The following is a 19,299-nucleotide window of genomic DNA, read 5'->3' as shown; positions in this document are numbered from 1 at the left end:
TATTCCCCTCGTGTTATGTAGGTAAAAAGAAAACATTTATTTTATAATTTAAGAAATGCAATTGGCATGAGTGGCCTGGGAGTTAGGACTATAACATCCATGACCAAAGATATTTTTAAAACAATGCCAACCAGAGGTAATAGGCTAATTAACACCATAAAAATGGTTCCATTTGTACATTCAGCCACAGAACCACAAGGATCCACCTCTGGTGGGCCTCAGACCAGACATTAAAGGACCACTTTTCAACCTATCTTCATATAATAGGTCCTCACTAATAATCATGGAGGGCTGTGGGCAGTTCAGAAACCCGTCCACCAGCGACATCGATGGGGAATCCAAGCTAGTAGAAACTGCAGGCTTTCTAGTCCTGAAAAGTTGCAATGCGAAAATGAAAGCTATGTTCTCACGATAATACAAATCTAAACATTTTTGTATGTTCATCTGCCTAATGAATGAAAAAATTGTGCATTTTATGATTAGTGAGGACCTATTATAAGATAGGCACGACAATGTTGCTGTGCAAGATTTACTTATAGCAGATACGACAATGCTATAATGCCCTCCATAATGGTTCCTAAAAACAAAGATAGAATAGATGCTGTAGCTAACATGATTTTAACCATTTTGCATGTCAAAATACGTAATTGGATGACATTTCAAAATTCTCAATCTTGTCTTCTAATGTTCATAACACATACCCATTTCCCTACAGCACACTAGGACCCTGCACTTTGGAAGTCGCTCTAGATAAAACGGTATGTAAACTAACACAATTTTGGCCTTTAGCAGACAGTACAGTTAAGTTATAGAATAGCATCTCATTCAACATGTCATCTCAGACATTTTGCATTAATACTATTCAAAGATGTAATTGAATTGCTGTGTGTAAAACAGCTTGTTACATTAACTTAAGTTACACCAGTACAACAAAACCATTGCCACATTGACACACCAAACAACCAACTTTTTGTCCAAACCTTCAAATCTTTATTCTGTACATGTACAGGAGGATAACATTTAATCCAGTAAAAACTGACTGGATGTGATGGTAAAGCTTCTCCTCTAGGCCATTAAAGCTCTTAGGAGTTGGCGTTGGGCCCCTTCTTCTTGCCGAAGGTGGGCACCACATTCACGAAACGCCTGTTGTACTGGATGCGACGCTTGGCACGGCCTGTCTTCTTTTTCTTCTTCTCCTGTTTGTCAACCTGGAGAAAGTGACATGGTGGAACAAACATTTAGGTTATTTGTCCATGTCAACTGAAATATGAGACCGGTTAAGACAAGCAAATTGTCACAAGCAGTATTAAGGATTTGGGTTGAGTTACCTTGGGAGTCTGTCCCCTCACTTTGCCAGCACGGGCCAGAGAACCGTGGACCTTACCTGGTGAACAGAAAGAGGAAATGGTTTAAGTGAAAGAGCCAAGTCTATATTTAATCAAACTTCACAAGGAAGGCATTTCAAGGAAACACCATCACAGGATCTGTTCACTACTGGTTCCCAAATGCGGTCTTTTAGATTCCTTTGCAAATATCAAGTGAATGGATACGGCAGACTGTTACAAATCACTTTCAATAGCCTGAAATGGAAAATCTTGTACAGAAATAAACTAAAACAATTCTGAGCGTTTGCTAGTTTAAGTGTACATTTGAATGTCTAAATATTGCAGAAGACACTCCTGTCTAATCTCAAAATGTAACATGTCTAGTACAGTGAGTGACTATACATTTAGATAGTCAGATTTTTGTATATCACATTATTTTATTAACACTTAAGATTTCGTCTTTGATCAAAAAAGCGGAATCCAATATTCTCTAGACCAGGGGTTTTCAACAGGTGGTCCGTAAAAGGTATTGCATGTGGTCCCTGACCATGCATTTAGTAATCAGCGTCAATGTTGTCTGTCAGTTAATGGAAAGTTGGAGGTCAAGACATTCCACAGAAACCACGGACCCCCGGCCCTATGGAGGGGCCGGGAGCTCTGGGGCTCCGTTCCCCTGTCCCCTGGCCCGCGATGCCAGGGACCCAGACCTCCGTGACTCCCAGGGGCGAATCTCAAGAAGGGGAAGTGTACCAATATATCAGTTAAAGTTTAATAAGATTAGTGTTAAAGCACTAATCTTAGCACATATCCCCTCCCAACACAACAGTGGTACCCAGGTTGATTCCTACTGGGTGGTGGTACCTGGTTCACAATTAGAGAACCCCTGCTCTAGACACATAGCAGGGGTAAACTTCCCACACCAAAATGTTCTTGCACTCTTGGCATATCAGTGTGTGTTTAATCAACAGTTTAGGTCCGAGTGGCATCGTTTAGAGATGAGTATACTGACCTCCCAGCAGCCTGCCAGCCACCTCCAGAGTGCAGTGCTCAGAGATGCCACAGGATGCTAGAAGGCTGTCATCCTCCAGTGGGGAGCCAGCCAGCAACAGCACCTGGTCCTCCACCAGGAGACCCTCAAGAGCTTGGACATGGGCCTGAAAACCAATGCATGCAATAATGTATTACTCTCCTTCAACAGTGCTTGAGCAATGGCTTTGTACCCCATTGCAAAAAAACAAATAAATAATCTTCCGACCTTATATCAATTACAGTCAAACATTAGACACCTGGACATCTTAACTTGCCTGAAGACACTACTCTAACTGTTACTCATCATGGATAATATCCTATGTCACGTTTACATCTCAATGTTAAAACAGGTGTTTATTTGCTCATGCATTTTGTTTATGCACTGGGTGAGAAAGAAAAATGACTTGGGTGTTATGCTGGACACATGTTATAAGTAACCATAGCATGTTCATAGAAAGTTTGATTCAACCTGCATCATCTCAGATATATAATATGTGACTAATAGGCCTACTTAAAGGTTTTCATATGGCATGTTGTACATTATATGAAGGTCTTTCCCATGCCATTCTGGGTTAACCACTCTTCTTTTAGTATACCTTAAATTTGCTTTTGTTTGCATGTGTATGATCTGAGTTGGGGCCAAAACTGTTCAAAACTGGCACATTTACACCACAGTGATGGACCAAATTACCTTGATAGCTCTGACAGTCTCCTCTCCGGTCACCTCAAGGGTGTGAGTGTTCTGGGCACGCAGGAAAAGCTGCATCTTGAAGCTGAAACCAAAACAATAGTTTGAACAAAGTCATAAATCCCAGAGGTTTTACTTTAAGTAATTGTAGCAATGCTAAGACCTGTATTCAAAATGTAACTTTACTACTTTAACTGGCAAAAAAGTAATAAAGGCATAACCCATAAAATCATATAGGAATTAGCAATATGTTAACAGTTAAAACGTCATCACTTCAATAGTTTTATTTATTCAGACATTGAATGGCTGGCATAACTAGTACCTACTAAAGGTGTCAAATAATACAGTAAAGAGTACATTTTCCCCCGACGGACATAAGTACAAAGTATCGTCACAAATAGGAAACACAAAAGTACAAGTATATTAAACAAGAGTTTTAACTTAACTAAAAAAAAAGGACTTATTTAAGTGCAATACTTGAGTTAATGCACTTATTTTCTTCCACAGTTACTGGCTAGCTCTGCGGAAATGTGTTTTCTAACAACGTCACGTCGTCAAATGTTACCAATATCACCCCTTCTTAGCACTACATTGATTGCCATTGGGACATTAACCTTAAATGAACCTAAATATACTCTCCAACGACCGTTAAAATACGTTTATAGGCTTCCAATTGAACAGAAGTTAACGCAAATCAAAGTGTCTCCAACTGTCTAGGCTAGCAGCTAGCTAGCAATGCTAAGCGTAAACAGCCAGCCACATGGAGACAAGCCGTTCAAACATCACTAATATAACTCTAATATCGCCGGAACGAAGCGAGGAATGGCTCGGTTATGGTAAATACGTGTATATTATCCGTATTATCGGCAATTGTATTGTCAAAACGATGTATAAAAGTGATATTTTTAATGAAATACGTGCGGGCCTCACCGCGTTCGATGCTAGTCGTTCAGCACTGAGCACGAAAAGGAATGTTCTGGCGTCGCTACTGCGCATGTGTGCTTTTCCACTTCTCGTTCATCGCGATTTAACGAAATCTCGCGTCCCTTGCTGTTGCATTACTGCCACCCTCTGGAGTTCATTACCAACTACACCTAAGTGATGATTCTCAAAAAGAAAAGAAAAAAACGTTTTAATTTAAAGGACATTCCATAACCGACAGTTCAATTAACCAAATTTACCAATCTGTATGCGTCCATTTGGAAACCCATCAAGGAATCCAGTCTTTTGATGGACCCCACTTTGAGGACATTCTGTCATACACCGTTTGTCAGGTCTGCCGTTTTAAGTGGTGACCAAATCTGATCAGATATTTCTTGTCTTGCCCACTTCCACAACACTCCAATTTGCCCTTTGCTCCCGTTATCCATTCCATTTTAATCATGTATATTTGGATATTGATATTTCACTTGTGTTCCTCTCTAATCTATTGGAAAGCTGAGACCTTGTACACACAAAAAAAACCAATTTCAGCCACTTTTACAAGTCACAATATAAAGTAGATTCTGCAGTTTTAATAAGGACATCATATGACAATGCATACAAAGTCCAGTTGGGTAAATGCAGCTCTACTCAAGTTGTCTCGTTTGTAATTTGATCATTACTACCCCTTTCCTACTTCCTCTCACTACAAATTCTTTATTTTATAGCTTATCAAGAACAGAATTTTTCAAAGATCTAAGAACACAAGCTCTAGCCAATTTGGCCCCAAAATGAAAACAAGTGTACCCCATTATTCCGTGCGGCTATCATTATGTACACAATTTGCTATTATCTCCAGGTTTCATGCTGCTTTTCATATGCCCTAGAGTAGACATTAAACTCTGCTCTTGGCGTAAAGAGTAATTGTTGCAATTTGCAAAAGACCCTTCTAAAAATACATTAAAAACTTCATAGTTATGCAGAAAAATCAAAAGAGAACATCAAACAGGCTAAAAGCACTTAGGTGATTATAGAATGATTCAAGTAGGGCACATATATAGGATATCATAACAATCTCTTTATTATGAAATTAAGTCAAAATAAAAAAAAGAGACACTCTTCAGTTGTGTTTCCTGGAAACAAAACAACCTTGAATTATTAAAAATCTGAAAGCAGAAAAACGGGCTCAGAAATACATCCACGAACACCTCCTTTACAAAGTCATAAAACAAAACTTTAATTTCCTCAGAGAGAGAAAAGAGACCAAACCAAGTCATGTCACTCAAAAATTTTAAAACCTATTTCTGAGGCTCGTTTTCACAGTTGGGAAAATAAACGCTGCCTTCAACAGACACATGCTTATTAAAGAACACAAAAAGCAGCCAGTCAAATGGTGACAGATGATGGTGATGACATGTACCAATCAATGTGGGTGAAAACTAAAATATGACATCAGTCAAATCAGAGGCTCTGGGTCAGTCTCGGCAGGACAGAGGGGATGAAGCTCCTTTATGTAAGGTATCAGTCAATCATGTAGGGGGTGGTGGGTAGTACTGGTTATAGCCGGCATACTGCTGGTTGTATTGACCCCAGGAGTTCTGTCCCCAATTGTTGTATTGTTGCTGTAAAGGAAGGAGGGGAAGGTTAAAGCAATCCAACTTTTTCAAATTTGAAAAAAAAAAAAGCAGTCAGTCCCGTTTCTTTCCTACATATTATCCATCAACAGATTATCATTCATCTATGCAGTGACTCATTGTTCACAAACGCCATCAGTCTAATAAAATGGTATTATGTTAAGTAGAGACATGACTAACCTGGTACCAGTTGTAGTTGTATGCAGTGCTGTTGGCCTCAGGCACCACTTGTCCTGCGGTTGCAGTGACTTCGTCCACACGCTGTTTCTTAGCCTCAGGCTCACTGGAGCTAAGCAGAGAGAAGTCTCAAATCAGTCCAATGTGATGCATACAGTGACATACAGGTTCATGAGCCAGTGCAGGACAGGCTCATCAGTGCAGGCCATAGGTGAGAGTAGATTAACCTGCCTATGGTTAGATGTTGAGGGCAATGAAGAACGACAGATGTTCATGGTTAGATGTTGAGGGCTTAATGTAAGTCGCTCTGGACTAAGAGCGTCTGCTAAATGCCTAAATTGTAAATTGACAGCTTGTTTTATTTACTAAAGAACAATATCTATTTACTGAAGGAACTATATTTGTTGGTGAAGCAGAATTAACAACATCTTGACAGGTTACAGTATAAAAGCAATAGTAGATTCAAGGTCATGCAGTAATACTATCAGCTGTGAACAGCTGAGAGGCACGAAACAAGCAGAGTGCCAACGGCAGACATGTTGCAGCTCACGTAATATGGGACACAGATGAAAATGCCACCCATCTTCTTGTATTACTGGACATTTTGTTCCCCCCCCCCCCCCCCCCCCATGTACAATTTTTGCACCACCATCTCACCCATTCTCTGCTTTCCTCTTGGTTGACTCGGTTTCTTTCTGAAGTTTCTGGTGATCCTCATATGCCTTCGCTAGTCTGTATGAGAAGAAAACAAGGAAATATTTAAGGTTAAGGTTTTTTTTTTTTTTACTATGACCAAGATCACCATCTAGGACTAGCTGAAGATGCGGGAACTCACATGTTGATATCACTGCCAAAGTCCTCCAGGAAGTCCACTTTGCGCTGGGAGAAGAGGAGGCGCGACTCCAGAGGTAGCGGGCTGTTGAGGGCACGGTCGAAACAGGCCAAGATGTCCACCTCGTTCTGCTTCACGTCTCCACTGTATTCCAGCTCCAGCAGGTTCAGATACAGCTTTGGACTCGTCTGTAAAGTGAAACATCATGATGTGAACAATGAGCACATGAACATAATGCACATGGTAGCTACGTATTTCGCTACCCAACTTTTTTTCCCACATTAACTATGCAACACTACACAAACATTTGTCTAAAATTGTGAGTGGACTAAGCACCCACCACATTCTCCTTAAGGACCCTGTGTGGTCCCTGTCCGACACCGTTGAAAAGGTTAAACATATGATCCCCCCCCTATGATCTCACCTGGTCTTTCTCAATAGCCTCCAGCAGAACCTTCCTGGCTTTGCTCAGACTTCTCTGCACCTTCATGAGCAGTCGAGCCAGCTTCACGGCATAGAATGACGTCTCATTGGCGTTCTTCCCGGACGCCATGGCCTCGCTCAGCAGGGTCTCCGCCTCCTCCAGGTTGCCATGGCGACGCTCCAAGCTGACCCGCCGCAGCCGGACCATGGCCAGAGACGGGATAGCCTCCTCCAGGTTCTTCAGGATGCCACGGGCCTCTTCCACGTTCCCTGAGGGAGAGGGAGGAGAACACGCTTAGGAACACCGGACACATTCTAAGGCATGGTTCTCAAACTTTGATTTCAATGACCCCCAGTTTGGCCACAGATCTTATCAATCCGTCAAGCTGGGGACTAAGGCTGAACGATTAATCGTTTTCAAACCGAAATTGCGATTTGAAACCACGCGATTAGCAAATCGCAAAGGCTGCGATTTTGTTTAATCATACTATTCAACCCGGAGCGCCTGATCCAGTATTTACAACACGGCTGTACTGTGCTCTCTATTCTAACCAATCAGAAGTGTCCCTGCAGTGCATGTGACTGCAGTGCACGTGTACACGCTCGCCCAGTGCCCAAAACAAAGTCATCATCTACTCTGCTCTGTGTTCAGTGCGTTGATGCTAATGCTATCAGGCTAGTAGTCAGCAGCAACTGAGGAGCAGCCGCATGCATAGCGTCTGCGGAGCCCGAAGAAACTTTCTTAAATCCGCACAATTTAATCCCAAAGAGATCAGGCACTTCGGGGAAATGGCATTATTTTGGTTTTGACGTTACAGGCGTCCAACAAGAGAGTTTTGTGCAAGACCTGTCATGGTACAGCGACAGTCAAAACATCCTGCAGCAAACACCACAACACAAACCTTCGCATGGCACGGGCGCTGTCCTGCTGTCCTGTCCCCTGTTTATTTTAATGCTACATTGTCATCGTCGTCCCCAATTCTGTTGAACCCCATTGTGGTGCATGTACATTTGTAATGATTTGTCTGAGCGAGGTCCACAAAATTGTACCGAGAGCCGTCATTAAAAGAGCTTACACCAGGACCCGTGGTGGGAAAATAGCCGGCCAACAAGCTCATAAACATTAAAGTTAAAGTTATGAGCTTGTCTTAAACCTCAGACAAAATTAGCTCTAATAATTGATAGCCTAATTATGTCATCACATCTGTCAAAATGTAGCCTACACTTATGCAATGCATATGCTTTTATTTGGTTAAAAGAAATCCCACCCGTGTGAAGTGAGGGGCGCTCTTATCGTCGTACATCATCATGACGTAAAATAGACACTAGGCCTATTTCTTTGCTCAGACACTGACAAAATTGTCAATGGGAATTTAATGTTTGTGTAGGACGTTTGTGAACATACGTGCACTGGATTTAGGAGGGGCTAGTGCCCCTCAAAAACAAATAAATCAATTGAACATAATATCTAAATGTGAATATTAAATGAGAATCACAATATTGTGCTCTGATGATTAGATAACTGTAGCCTAATAGCAATTGCACTTAAATAGAAAGTCTGGAAATTACATTGCATTTATGGTCTGTATCCAGAGAGCTATTTACAACATTACAATTTTAACACATTCTTATTGTAGTTAATTAAACACAGGTCAATTTGGTTAGCCTACATTATTTTGAGCTGTCTCACATCATGTGAATCCTGACATCACTGCCTGGTAAAGTAAATGAATGGTATGCCAAATGGTATTTGGTAATGTTTCATTACTTTTTAAATGGACACAGTGAATACTAAATTGAAGCTTTACTTTTTAAGTGGTGCAACCACTTAATTACGGAGCCTTGTGTGTCTGTGGGGGTGGGTGGGTGGCTGGCTGGCTGGGTCTGTCTGAGCACGAAAATAGCATTTGGTTGGTTTTCACAACCAAGTGTCACTGTTGCGCAGCCTAACACACACACATACTAACTGTATAGGCCCTATATGATGATTTCGGGTGTGACATTACAGTACAGCAGGGTTCCCCAATTCATTTTCCTCAAGGGCCATATTTTGACTAGGGTACCAGGCTGGGGGCCGAGTCCGCACGCGCAAGGTCGAGGTCTTGCCCTGAGAATTCATTTTCGGGCAAGACCCCATTTGAAAAGGATGGCCAGTTTGACATGCATAGGCTACTGACCCCCATTTAATGCCATGTATATCTGGGACCCCCCCCAAAAATAAAAATAAAAATCTCCCAGGGGCCACAAGGGGGCGCTCCGCGGGCCGCAAATGGCCCGCGGGCCGCCTATTGGGGAACCCTGCAGTACAGTGACTGTACAGAGTATAGGGACCCCCTGGGGACCCAGGGGGTTACCACACGGTAACTCTGTCATTTCTCGACCGTTTAGGACGCGGGGCGGCTCGCCTGAACCGGGCCGGCACCCTGGGCGCGTTCCTGTGGGTCTGGAAGTTTTGGGGACCCCCTGGGGGATGCCCACACGGAGTTGCACCACTTACTTCACACGGGTGTGATTTTAAAAAAAATATCGCGAGTCAAATCGCAATCGCAATATTGGTCAGAAAAATCGCAATTAGATTTTTTCTCAAAATCGTTCAGCCTTACTGGGGACCACCTGGAACCCGCATTGGGAACAGGGTTGAACACTCAGTCCAAAACACATTTGTCCCAAATAAGATATCTCAAAACTACTGGCTGGACTGCTATGCAATTAGCGTGACCCCATGGCAGATGAGTGTCCCAGTGCTATTTGGCTTTTTTCTGTGTACATGTTGGTCTTAAATGAGGGCGTTTGCGTTACCCACCTTGCTGCTCCTCAAAGGCTGCCCACAGCAGGTGGATGGTGGGCTTCTTGGGCAGATGGATGGTGCACGCCTTCTTGTAGACATGTCTCACCCCCTCAATGCTGTAGCCCTCTAGATATTTTGCATACTTGAGAGCGAAAAAGAGAAAAAGGGAGTCGGAGGGAGAGCAAGAGGAGGCAGAGAGAACAGAGGAGAAGGGCGAAGAGAGAAGGAGGCAACAAGCATTTAAAACTCAAGATTCCGGGCGATGGAAAGTTGTGAATTTCTTCATTGACAAGATTCGTTTTTAGAAATTTTCTGTGTAAACCCATCAGCACCTTCATGGAACCAATTAGATAAGTTTCTGTAAGGTAGTGGGAGACGGAGAAGATGCAACGTAGTAGTTGGCAAATGCTGCGGTCAAATCTTGTGTGGCAAGCTGGCCATCCCCTAATACAACAGATACAGTCAAATATCAACGTTACACGCAAAGAGAGAGTGCAGGACGATTTACTGTGTCCATGTGATATCATCGTTGATGAGGGGAAGTGCAGGGGAAATCGGTGGGAAGTGTCGGAACGGTTAAGGTCAATTACCTTGATCCAGAACTCTTCATAGAGTGCGCAAGCGATGAGGCATCGTTCAAAGAGAACAACCACACGCTCTGGCGTCCCGTTTTCCATCTCAAATTCCAGGTATTCCTTCCAGTTCCTCAGTTGGGTTTTCTCCAGGGCTTTGACATGGAAGTAGGGTCTCTTAATCTGAGTGGGAAAGGACATAATCAAAAGTGTTTCAGAAGATCTTGTTTAAGTTCAACCTACAGGTGGCACTTTTTGCTTTCTTTGGTCAATAGGCGTCATCTTATGCCATTTCTGTTGGACTTCCAACTAAATAAAAAAAAACCTGTTTCTTTTTCCAGTTCTGATATGCAGTATTTTAATCTGACATATTGGGTTTCCAGACCTTTTTTGCCCCAGTACCGCACAGTGCCTAAAATCTCTGGCACCACGCCAAGACAAGAAAAAAAAGTGAGTGAAATTATTTATTATCATACTACAGGCAATTGGTTGAAGCTCTCAAGCTGTGCTGAAATGGGCATGACAACAACCTAGACACCTAAAAATGTGTTAAGAAACTTAATAAAATTAAGCGCAATAATAAATAATCAAAATTAATCAAATTAAGCACGCTCTTTGGGCGTGCACCGGAGATTGTCCCCCCGGCCAGCACCGGGGCAACACTGAATTGTCCGATTTGGGGCACGTCACTCAAAAAATGTATCTATGGAGCTCCACAGCCCTACGTGGGTGGTGTGAAAGGTCCAGTTGGTTAACATGGGCGCCTATTACACCTAAAGGAAACTGGCTGGTGCCAACTATACAAATAAGGCTACATGGTGGAGCTGAAACTGTACCGCCTGAAAAAAGAATCTGCATTTATTAGAAGAAAGATGGTCATTCATAATCAAGTAGTAATCACATAGTAAAGGCCGTCAGGATCGGGAGCCGAACCCGCGGCACACTGCCAGACTGGATTACCAGCCAAGGTGCCCAGACGGCTACGCCAGCAGTCACTTGGGCAGTGACGCAGCGTGCCTTCAGCACTTCTAAATAAGAAAGCTGTGGAGAACTGTTGCTTTGTGTTCACTCTTTAATGTTTTCTGTTAGTAATCCCCCCCTGGCTCTGATGTTGTATTAATAACGTTGTTGTTGGTTTGTATTGTATTGTATTGTCATGACTGTTATAAAAAAGCCTTCAGCACTGCACTTCCGCTTGCCTTCATTGGAGACACGTCGCTCCAATGAACTGCACTGGCCATATTTTTTGAAGGGCGCTAGCCCCTCCTATACACAGGTTTAATGTCTAATGTCTTTAGTTCAATGTTTGTTTTGTAAACGCATTGACAATGAATGGAAAATTTGTCATAATGTGATGTGTCATTTACGTCATATTGTCTCTTTATTGTTAATGGCGTTTAATGTTTGTGTTTGCACCGTTTGGTTTACATCACCTAATCAACATGAGTTTGACTTTAATATATTAGCACCCCTCACTTCACATGGGTGTGATTTTTAATATCTATGCAAGAACCGGGTAGCTCCCCCCTTCCAGACCACAATGGCGGGCGTCATTCAAAACCCTGATAGGGTTGCGTAAAGACCCGCCCCCGCCTGTCTCTGCCTTCTATCTAACCGCATCGAGTGACAGACAGGTGACAGGCAGCCCAGATGCATGCAGGCAGAGTGCGCCACGGGATGGTTATATTTTATACATACACACTGCTGCCACCTATCACAAGGCATTTTATTTACATCATGGTTTTACATTCACCATCGCTGAAAAGCGGTGCTTGAAGGCGAGGAGGGAGCACTTTCTCACTGTAGGAACTCCAAATATTATCATATGGCTCTGCATCAATGTAATGTAATAAACATATGCGCTGTGAGCCGACGTGGGGCATGAGGTCACAAGTTGTGGATTCACCTTTTTGCCCGTTTACATGGACGGGAGGAAACAGCGTTTTCAAAGATTTCCACTTTATTGCATTTTCACCCCTCCGAAAACGCCGTTCTCGTCTAAAGGGTCCCCAGCAAACGATACTATATTTTGCCGTTTTCTATAAACACTGTTCTCGTGTAAAAGGGGTCTTAGTTTCAATTACATACACAGGGATAAATCAAGCTAGTACATACCTGTTCCTCAAAGGTCCAGCGCTTGCTGACTTCATGCTCATTATGGTTGAACACCTCCTGTCGAGACTCAGTCACCTTGTGGCGCATATTCTCAATCTCTGTCACTCTCTACATTGGAACACAAGAAAAAGACATGGTCAACACCCCAGTGTACTGCCTTAATAAACTCGTATCTCATTCTCCACTTGGATGTACAATCTGCAAATCCTGCTGCCAAGAATTTACATCACCATGAGCTTGCCAGATACAAGAAGCCTGCGGAGGGGCAGGTATGTATGCACCCTGCATATCAGCCTGCCGTGGCCAGATCTGGGAGAAGATGCTGGAGTCACTGGGCCACGGTCGATCTCAACCCAGTTTTAGCCGATTCCCTGACCGGAAGCCAACCGTAATCCCCCAGGCATTCATTGGCTTAGCTGCTGACGGAAAAACACCTCTTCAAACCTCAACAGATCTCCTCCCTCTCTCCATGGAAGAACAGGCAATCACCTGGTTATGCCCTGCTACCGGTATGTTTGAATGCATTCCTCTTTTCAGAGCTGGGGCTCTACCTTTGCTGGGTCCGGGAGGTCCTCCGTACCAGGTGGCAGCTCCTCCTCCTCCTCCTCCTCCTCCTCCTCCTCCTCAGGGGTGGCTTCCTCTCCGTCTCCATCCTCGCCAACTGCTGCTTTGTTGGCCTTGGACAGCTCCACCCTCAGCTGAACAAACTCCTCCTCAGAAAGGAAGTGTTTGGGGTTGTTGTCCTGCACATGGTCTTTAAACCTGAAAAGAATTGTAACATTAATGTTCCAGGACTCATTGCAAGTGGCGAAAAATCTGAATAGATTTGATCCATAAATTAACATTAGCAACTGATACCTAAATTCTAACAGCAGCAGTTTGATGTCACGCTACCCGACTTTTAAAATGTCCTATTTGGAAAGTAATGGTGCGTGTCAGTTGTTAAGACTACAGTTAATTGTACAATACATTTGTTGCTGCTAATGTATGTGTGTTCCTATGCAACTTGCTGCTCCAACAACGACGGAAAGCGTACTTCTGAAAGTGTTGTGAATACAGCTGAGTCGGGACACCCAGGATGCGGTCATAGATGGTGGTGACGTTGGCCAGGTTCCCCAGCTCTGTTTCCCAGTTGGTGTAGGCCTCCCACAGACGGTCTGAGCGGAAGTCTGTGCCCGCTGCCAGAACTGCGTGTTCATAGGCACTGAAAAGGGCAAAAGTTAAGAGTTAAGCATGAGGCAGACTACCGCCATCCCAAGGTTGTAGGCTTTGTTCAGTTGCCTCTCATGTTTACCAAACAGCTGGTAATAAAATGGCTGGATAAAATGTTAACTCTTCTGGCCTCCCTTGATTCTTCTGCCTTGATGTGGAAAATGAGAGCGAGAGGTTGATTGCCTAGTTGAACAATTTTAATGATTTTCAAAATAGTAATAAAAAACCCCTCCCCAATAAAATGCATCCTTGCAGAGACGAGGCATGGAGAGAGAAAGGCAGGAGATGAGCAACAGATTATTCAATGATCATATCTTAACTCACGCTCGTATGCGTCCCTCAGTCTCCGTGTCAGTGGGGTCTGAGTTGTCTTTGATGAAGGTCAGGTAGTGCAGCCACAGATCTACACTGAGGGGGATGGCCTGCAAACCCCGTCTGTAAACCTGGTGATAGATCGACAACAGGACCATCAAAGTCTTAAACAGTCTGCAACTTTGCATTGTTTTGTTTTCAGTTTGTGCTCCTAGATATATTTTTTAGCATATACATATACTTAATTTTCTTAGCATTCCAATGCAACCACTTATTGTTCAGCTAAATAGACGAAGGCAATATGCTGCTGTCAACCATTTTAAAAGTGCAAATATAAATGTATAGATGTAACCTAACATGTATACCCTTTGACAAAGATTAATGGCATTTAGAAAGTTGCTCTGGATACAACTTCCTAAACTGTACATTGTAATTGCCTTCACAGAATAGCAGCTCCACTACTGGCTATACGAGGAGTAGGACAGCCCAGAACTTTAGTAGTAGTACACATTCAAAGCATAATCAAAACTTGTATGATGGAAAAAAATGTTGATCTCATATTTACCTCTTCTGCAACCTGTATGTTCTCATGCTTCTTCTCAATGTCGGAGTACTTCTTCCAGTAGCCGTAGCAGTATGGATAGCGGAGGAAGAATTTATCAAATGCCTTCCTCACCGCTACAAGGTTATTCTAGGGGAGAGGGAAAAAAAGTAGTACAATAACAGTTAGCTTAGGATCCTTCTGTGATTATGTTGTTTGATTTAACCCGTTTCATTCAAAAGACACTGCCTTTTTCCTCAGTCTTAAGCCTAGCTCAGATCAAAGACATGAGAAAATGACTTGAAAGTTGAATTGTGGAGTTTTATTAAATAAGTAACTTATACTCACTGTTTGGCCGTATTGTCTTGTTATCATGTTATGCACCCTTGACCTTATGATACCGGTATGTTCTTACTATTGCATGCCAAGGCTCAATGGCATGCAAGCCTGTTTATTGTTTAGAGTACAGCCTGGTCCTGTGACACAAGCTCCTGTCTTATATTTTCAACAACTATGTTCTCATCTCTGCTTTCTGCAGACAACTGCTTGAATACTGGCTTGATGTACTTTCCTATGAAGTTGAACTCACATTATAAACTTCTATCTTAAAAATACAAAGTGTATCCGAGTCCATTTGACACAACATCCCGAGTGATCCACAATTCCTTGACAGCTAGTCTTAAAGTTAACACAGGGCGACAGTCATTCTCACCTCTTGCTCTACATACTGAAGCAGGTAGACCCAACCATTGAAGTCTTCAGGGTTTTCCTCACAGGCCTTGGAGAGCTTTTCAAACTCAGCAGGGACCTCTGGCTCTGCAGGAGCAGGAGGTTCTTGGAGGAGCGTGTCTTTTGATGAGTCTTCCAGCTCCATGCCATCTTCTGCACTCTCTGAGGCCTGGCTCCCATCTGGGAGGAATGCTAATGTTATTATTGAATTGCATCAGTGTTATTGTTGTATTGCATCAGTGTATTGACAGTATCATGTGCTTTAGGCCATTTTGTTGCATGTAGGAAATGGATAGAAGGGGAACGATATGCAACACAGAATCCAACGGGGGACTTTGCCATTACGTGGTCAATTTCACCATCATGTCAGCTTATACTATAAAGGTGTTTGCTACTTAAAAAAGCAGTAAGTTAATATTTTACAGAGGTTACATTTATCTGCACCCAGGCATATTGACTCTAGTTTTGAGTGTAGTTTCATGTCACATTGACAAATGTTAACAAATCCAATAGTGGGATACACTGCAACATCTAAAGGGCAACTTAAATTGTTTTACATAGTGCAGACCCACAGAACACATGGGAAGTTCTACATCAGATTTTCACGTCCTCACAAAAGATAACAAAAAGATTAGACCAAAAAAAATCTGCAAAGTCATCTTCCAACTAGAAAAAGTGCCCTTCTGGGCACAGGTCTCCACCAGGAGGATAGGACTGTGTGAGATGTTTGGCAACATGTTTAGGAGTAATATAAACATGTTTGCCTTTGATGGCAATTGGATGATTTGAGGCATTTTGTTCCAAAAATGTGTTTTGCAAAAATCAACCTGTTGGTGGCGCTATAACAGGCCAATGTGAAAAGGGTGGGACATATTCCTCAGCCTAGTAAGAAAATGTGTGAAAGATTTCACGTAAATTGCATGCTGCGTTCATGATTTGAGGCTTTTGTTCAAAACGGGGCAATCTTGCAAACTGTGAAAGCCAATTATAGCCAATTAGGATGGAATATGAAATATCGGACAGATCCGACTTGAGCACATGACCATAGAGATACTGTGTAACGATTTGTGAGATTTTTGGACAGAATCTGGAGGAGTAATATCAAAAAATGTGTTTTACAAAAGTCGGCCTCCTGGTGGCGCTATAAAAGGCAGATGGGGAAAATGCAGGTCAAAGGTTTGTCCTTGGCCTCTAGGGAGTGTGCATGCAACGTTTCACGCAGATCGGTGCAGTTTTAGGTAAAAAAAAGCTGAAAAGCTGCCTCATGGTGGCGCTATAACAGGCCGTTCTGGAAAATGCGGGGCAGAGGTTCATCGTTGGCATCCAGGGAGTGTGTGTGCAAAGTTTGGCATCGACCGGGTTAACGGTGCCGGAGATTAGCTGTACACAGACGGACGGAAGGAAGGACGGACACACGGACGGACGGACACACACACGGACGGAGTGCAAAACATACTCTCTCCCCATGCCTTCGGCCTGGTGGAGACAACAACAACCATTTAGCTAATAGCTACCTTGGGTAGAGTCCTCTTCTACAGCCTCAGGCACTGGGGGTCTCTCCTCTGGCATTGGGGGTCTCTCCTCGGGTACTGGGATCATCTCCTCGGGCACTGGCGCCATCTCCTCGGGCACTGGCGCCATCTCCATGGGCATTGGCGCCATCTCCATTGGTGCCATCTCCACTGGCATTGTCTCCACAGGCACTGGGATCATCTGCTCTGGCAATGGGGCCATCTCCTCAGGCTCCTCTGGCACTGGCGCCATCTCCTCAGGCACTGGGCCCATCTCCTCATCACTCTGGTCCTCCTCGCTCTGTTCCTCCTCGCTCTGTTGTGGAGACTCCACAGCTTCTTCTTCTGTGAGATCTACCACCGGCACCAAAGGTGGCTCAGGTGACGGTGTCTCGGGTTCTTCTGTGGGCTGTGGCGGTAGAGGAGCTGGTGACAGTGGACTTGGAGGCTGCTCATCTTGGAAAAGTTGGGCACTAGCAAGCTGGAATTCCTCCACAGCCTTCTCAACCGATCGCAAACCACTGGAAACCAGCTGCTGGTCTGTCGGCTGTTCGACCACATCATCCGAATCCTGGGACACATCGGAGTCCGAGTCCGACTCCTCTTCTGGCAGAATGGTGGTCAGAGTTTCAGGAGGAACCTGGTCCAGGGACCACTCGGCTGCCTGTGTGAGAACAGGGAGGTCTGGAAGAAAGCCGTCCCCGGCAGCACCCTCCATGCCAGGGGAGTCCCCGCTGTCCGGGGAATCCGTGTCCAACATTCCCGTCATGGGTTCGTCTGAGAGGTGCAGGTCTGTCAAAGAGGCCAGAAGAGTAAACTCAGTCCCTTTACATGCTTGAGACAACACAACATATTATACGTATGGAAATTTTAAAAGGTATAACCTTCAAGTCAAAACAGGGTGGGCCTAAATTCCTCTAAAGCTAAAACCTGGCAGAAACAGGGAAACAATGGCAATGTTTAAGTCACAGGATATTTTTTAGTAAAAAACTAATTTGGCCACATAAATATTTATATATAATTATACAACAGAAATACACATTTGTACACAATTCAAAATTTCAATTCAAATGAGCTTTATTGGCATGAGAAAACATACGTTTACATTGCCAAAGCAAGTGTCAAAATACATTTGAAAACATAAAATGAAAATGGTTAAGACAAAGAGGTCTTTATAGGCAAGTTGCAGCAGCTGTCGCAACAAGTCACACTTGGTACTTCCTTTACCGTGGATGCGAGTCTGGGTAGGTGCTAGCTATAAATAAGAGCTGAGCGAGCTGTTATTTATATAGGCCTACATGCCTGCGGCCCTGAGCTGGCCTCAAGGCTCTGACGTGTTGAGGAAGATATATAACCAAACAATGCCTGCATGCAGTCTGTTAGTTTCTAATCATATATATAGTTTTACCATTTACCTAGTTTGGAATGGTGTCCAGCATTAAAACAATGTATGATCCGCAGTAGTTTTAGCATAGAAGTGTATATTTGTATGTCTTTAGTTTAAATGTTCAGATGAATTGAAAAGGGAGGAACCCTTATGTTATGTAAACAAGCCTTTTCTGGTTGTATCCTCTTAGCAGATTTGACCTGTACAGTACTACTTTCCTTGAACTGTGCGAATTCTGCAATCTGTTAAAATAATTGAGGACAACAGATCTACAAGCCAATCGTGTATTTATTTACACGCTTGGCTTATAATAGATCTATTATTGTTTGTTGGCAAGCGACAGGCTTACAAATCTACCTGAAAGACACGTTGGCGCGACGGAAAAACAGGTATTATCTGAAATGCCTTATCGGCCTACGTTTGATTCAATCAACCCGTCCCGAACTAGCGTTATGTTACATAATAATAGCGTTCGCGCAGAGTTTTTTAATTTGTACCCCCTTTGTTTGGTAACGTTCTATTAACAGATGTATTTTTGTACAGCATCTTAAAACCAACAGGGGGTTGAACAAGCGAAAGCGAACGTCCTGGTTCCAGTGAATAGTCAGCACCCCGTTGGGTCCTCCACGTTATTAAAGCTAGCGTACTAGCATTAGCTGCTAGCACGCTAGCTAGCATTAGCTAACCATTGCGCCTGGTGACAATTTGACAAACAGTGAAACCATTTCACGCCATTAATTTAAAGAAAGGCCACTTGTGACTGAATGCATTTGTTTCATAAACGTACCTGTATCTTCCATGAAATTTCCCTGGAACGAATGAGTAGTAGTATCTCTAATTTCAATTACTTTATATAAACAGCAACAACCCGACCGCAACTCTTCATGCTCAACAATGCTACAACTTGAAGGAGGAGGAAGAGTGTTGCCACTTTGCCAGGTTGTGTGAGAGAAATAAGTAACCCGTCTATGAAAGAAAAACAAGCCCAAACCTATGGCCCAAAGAATATATATACACATTTACACAAGCTCACGTTGTGAACTTGTGACCGGTTGTAACGCGTTGTGAGCTTGTAGTTCTGCTCATTTAAAAAAAGGGAATAA

General features: G+C 43.2%; 2 protein-coding genes across 2 annotated transcripts; both read right to left on the bottom strand.

Annotated features, from left to right (window-relative positions):
- Positions 1-967: 967 nt before the first annotated feature.
- On the bottom strand, positions 968-4,053 carry faua (FAU ubiquitin like and ribosomal protein S30 fusion a). The gene is made up of 5 exons (XM_079526544.1): positions 3,973-4,053; positions 3,046-3,127; positions 2,335-2,479; positions 1,329-1,384; positions 968-1,208 (listed from the first exon to the last, which is right to left on the bottom strand). The coding sequence occupies exons 2-5, from the start codon at positions 3,118-3,120 to the stop codon at positions 1,083-1,085; spliced, it is 402 nt and encodes a 133-aa protein (XP_079382670.1). The 5' UTR covers positions 3,121-3,127; positions 3,973-4,053; the 3' UTR covers positions 968-1,082.
- Positions 4,054-5,021: 968 nt separating this feature from the next.
- On the bottom strand, positions 5,022-19,143 carry prpf39 (PRP39 pre-mRNA processing factor 39 homolog (yeast)). Its single transcript, XM_079526785.1, has 15 exons — positions 18,984-19,143; positions 16,813-17,601; positions 15,282-15,478; positions 14,594-14,719; positions 14,041-14,159; positions 13,541-13,708; positions 13,056-13,266; positions 12,505-12,612; positions 10,408-10,572; positions 9,833-9,959; positions 7,031-7,299; positions 6,610-6,794; positions 6,432-6,506; positions 5,778-5,886; positions 5,022-5,585 (listed from the first exon to the last, which is right to left on the bottom strand). Exons 1-15 carry the CDS (start codon positions 18,994-18,996, stop codon positions 5,493-5,495), a joined length of 2,754 nt encoding a protein of 917 aa, XP_079382911.1. The 5' UTR covers positions 18,997-19,143; the 3' UTR covers positions 5,022-5,492.
- Positions 19,144-19,299: the final 156 nt, after the last annotated feature.

This window comes from Electrona antarctica (genome assembly GCF_951216825.1).
Source record: "Electrona antarctica genome assembly, chromosome: 17".
Lineage (NCBI taxonomy): Eukaryota > Metazoa > Chordata > Actinopteri > Myctophiformes > Myctophidae > Electrona > Electrona antarctica.
The sequence above is the reverse complement of the archived record's forward strand: the minus strand, read 5'-3'. Positions and strand labels throughout refer to the sequence as shown.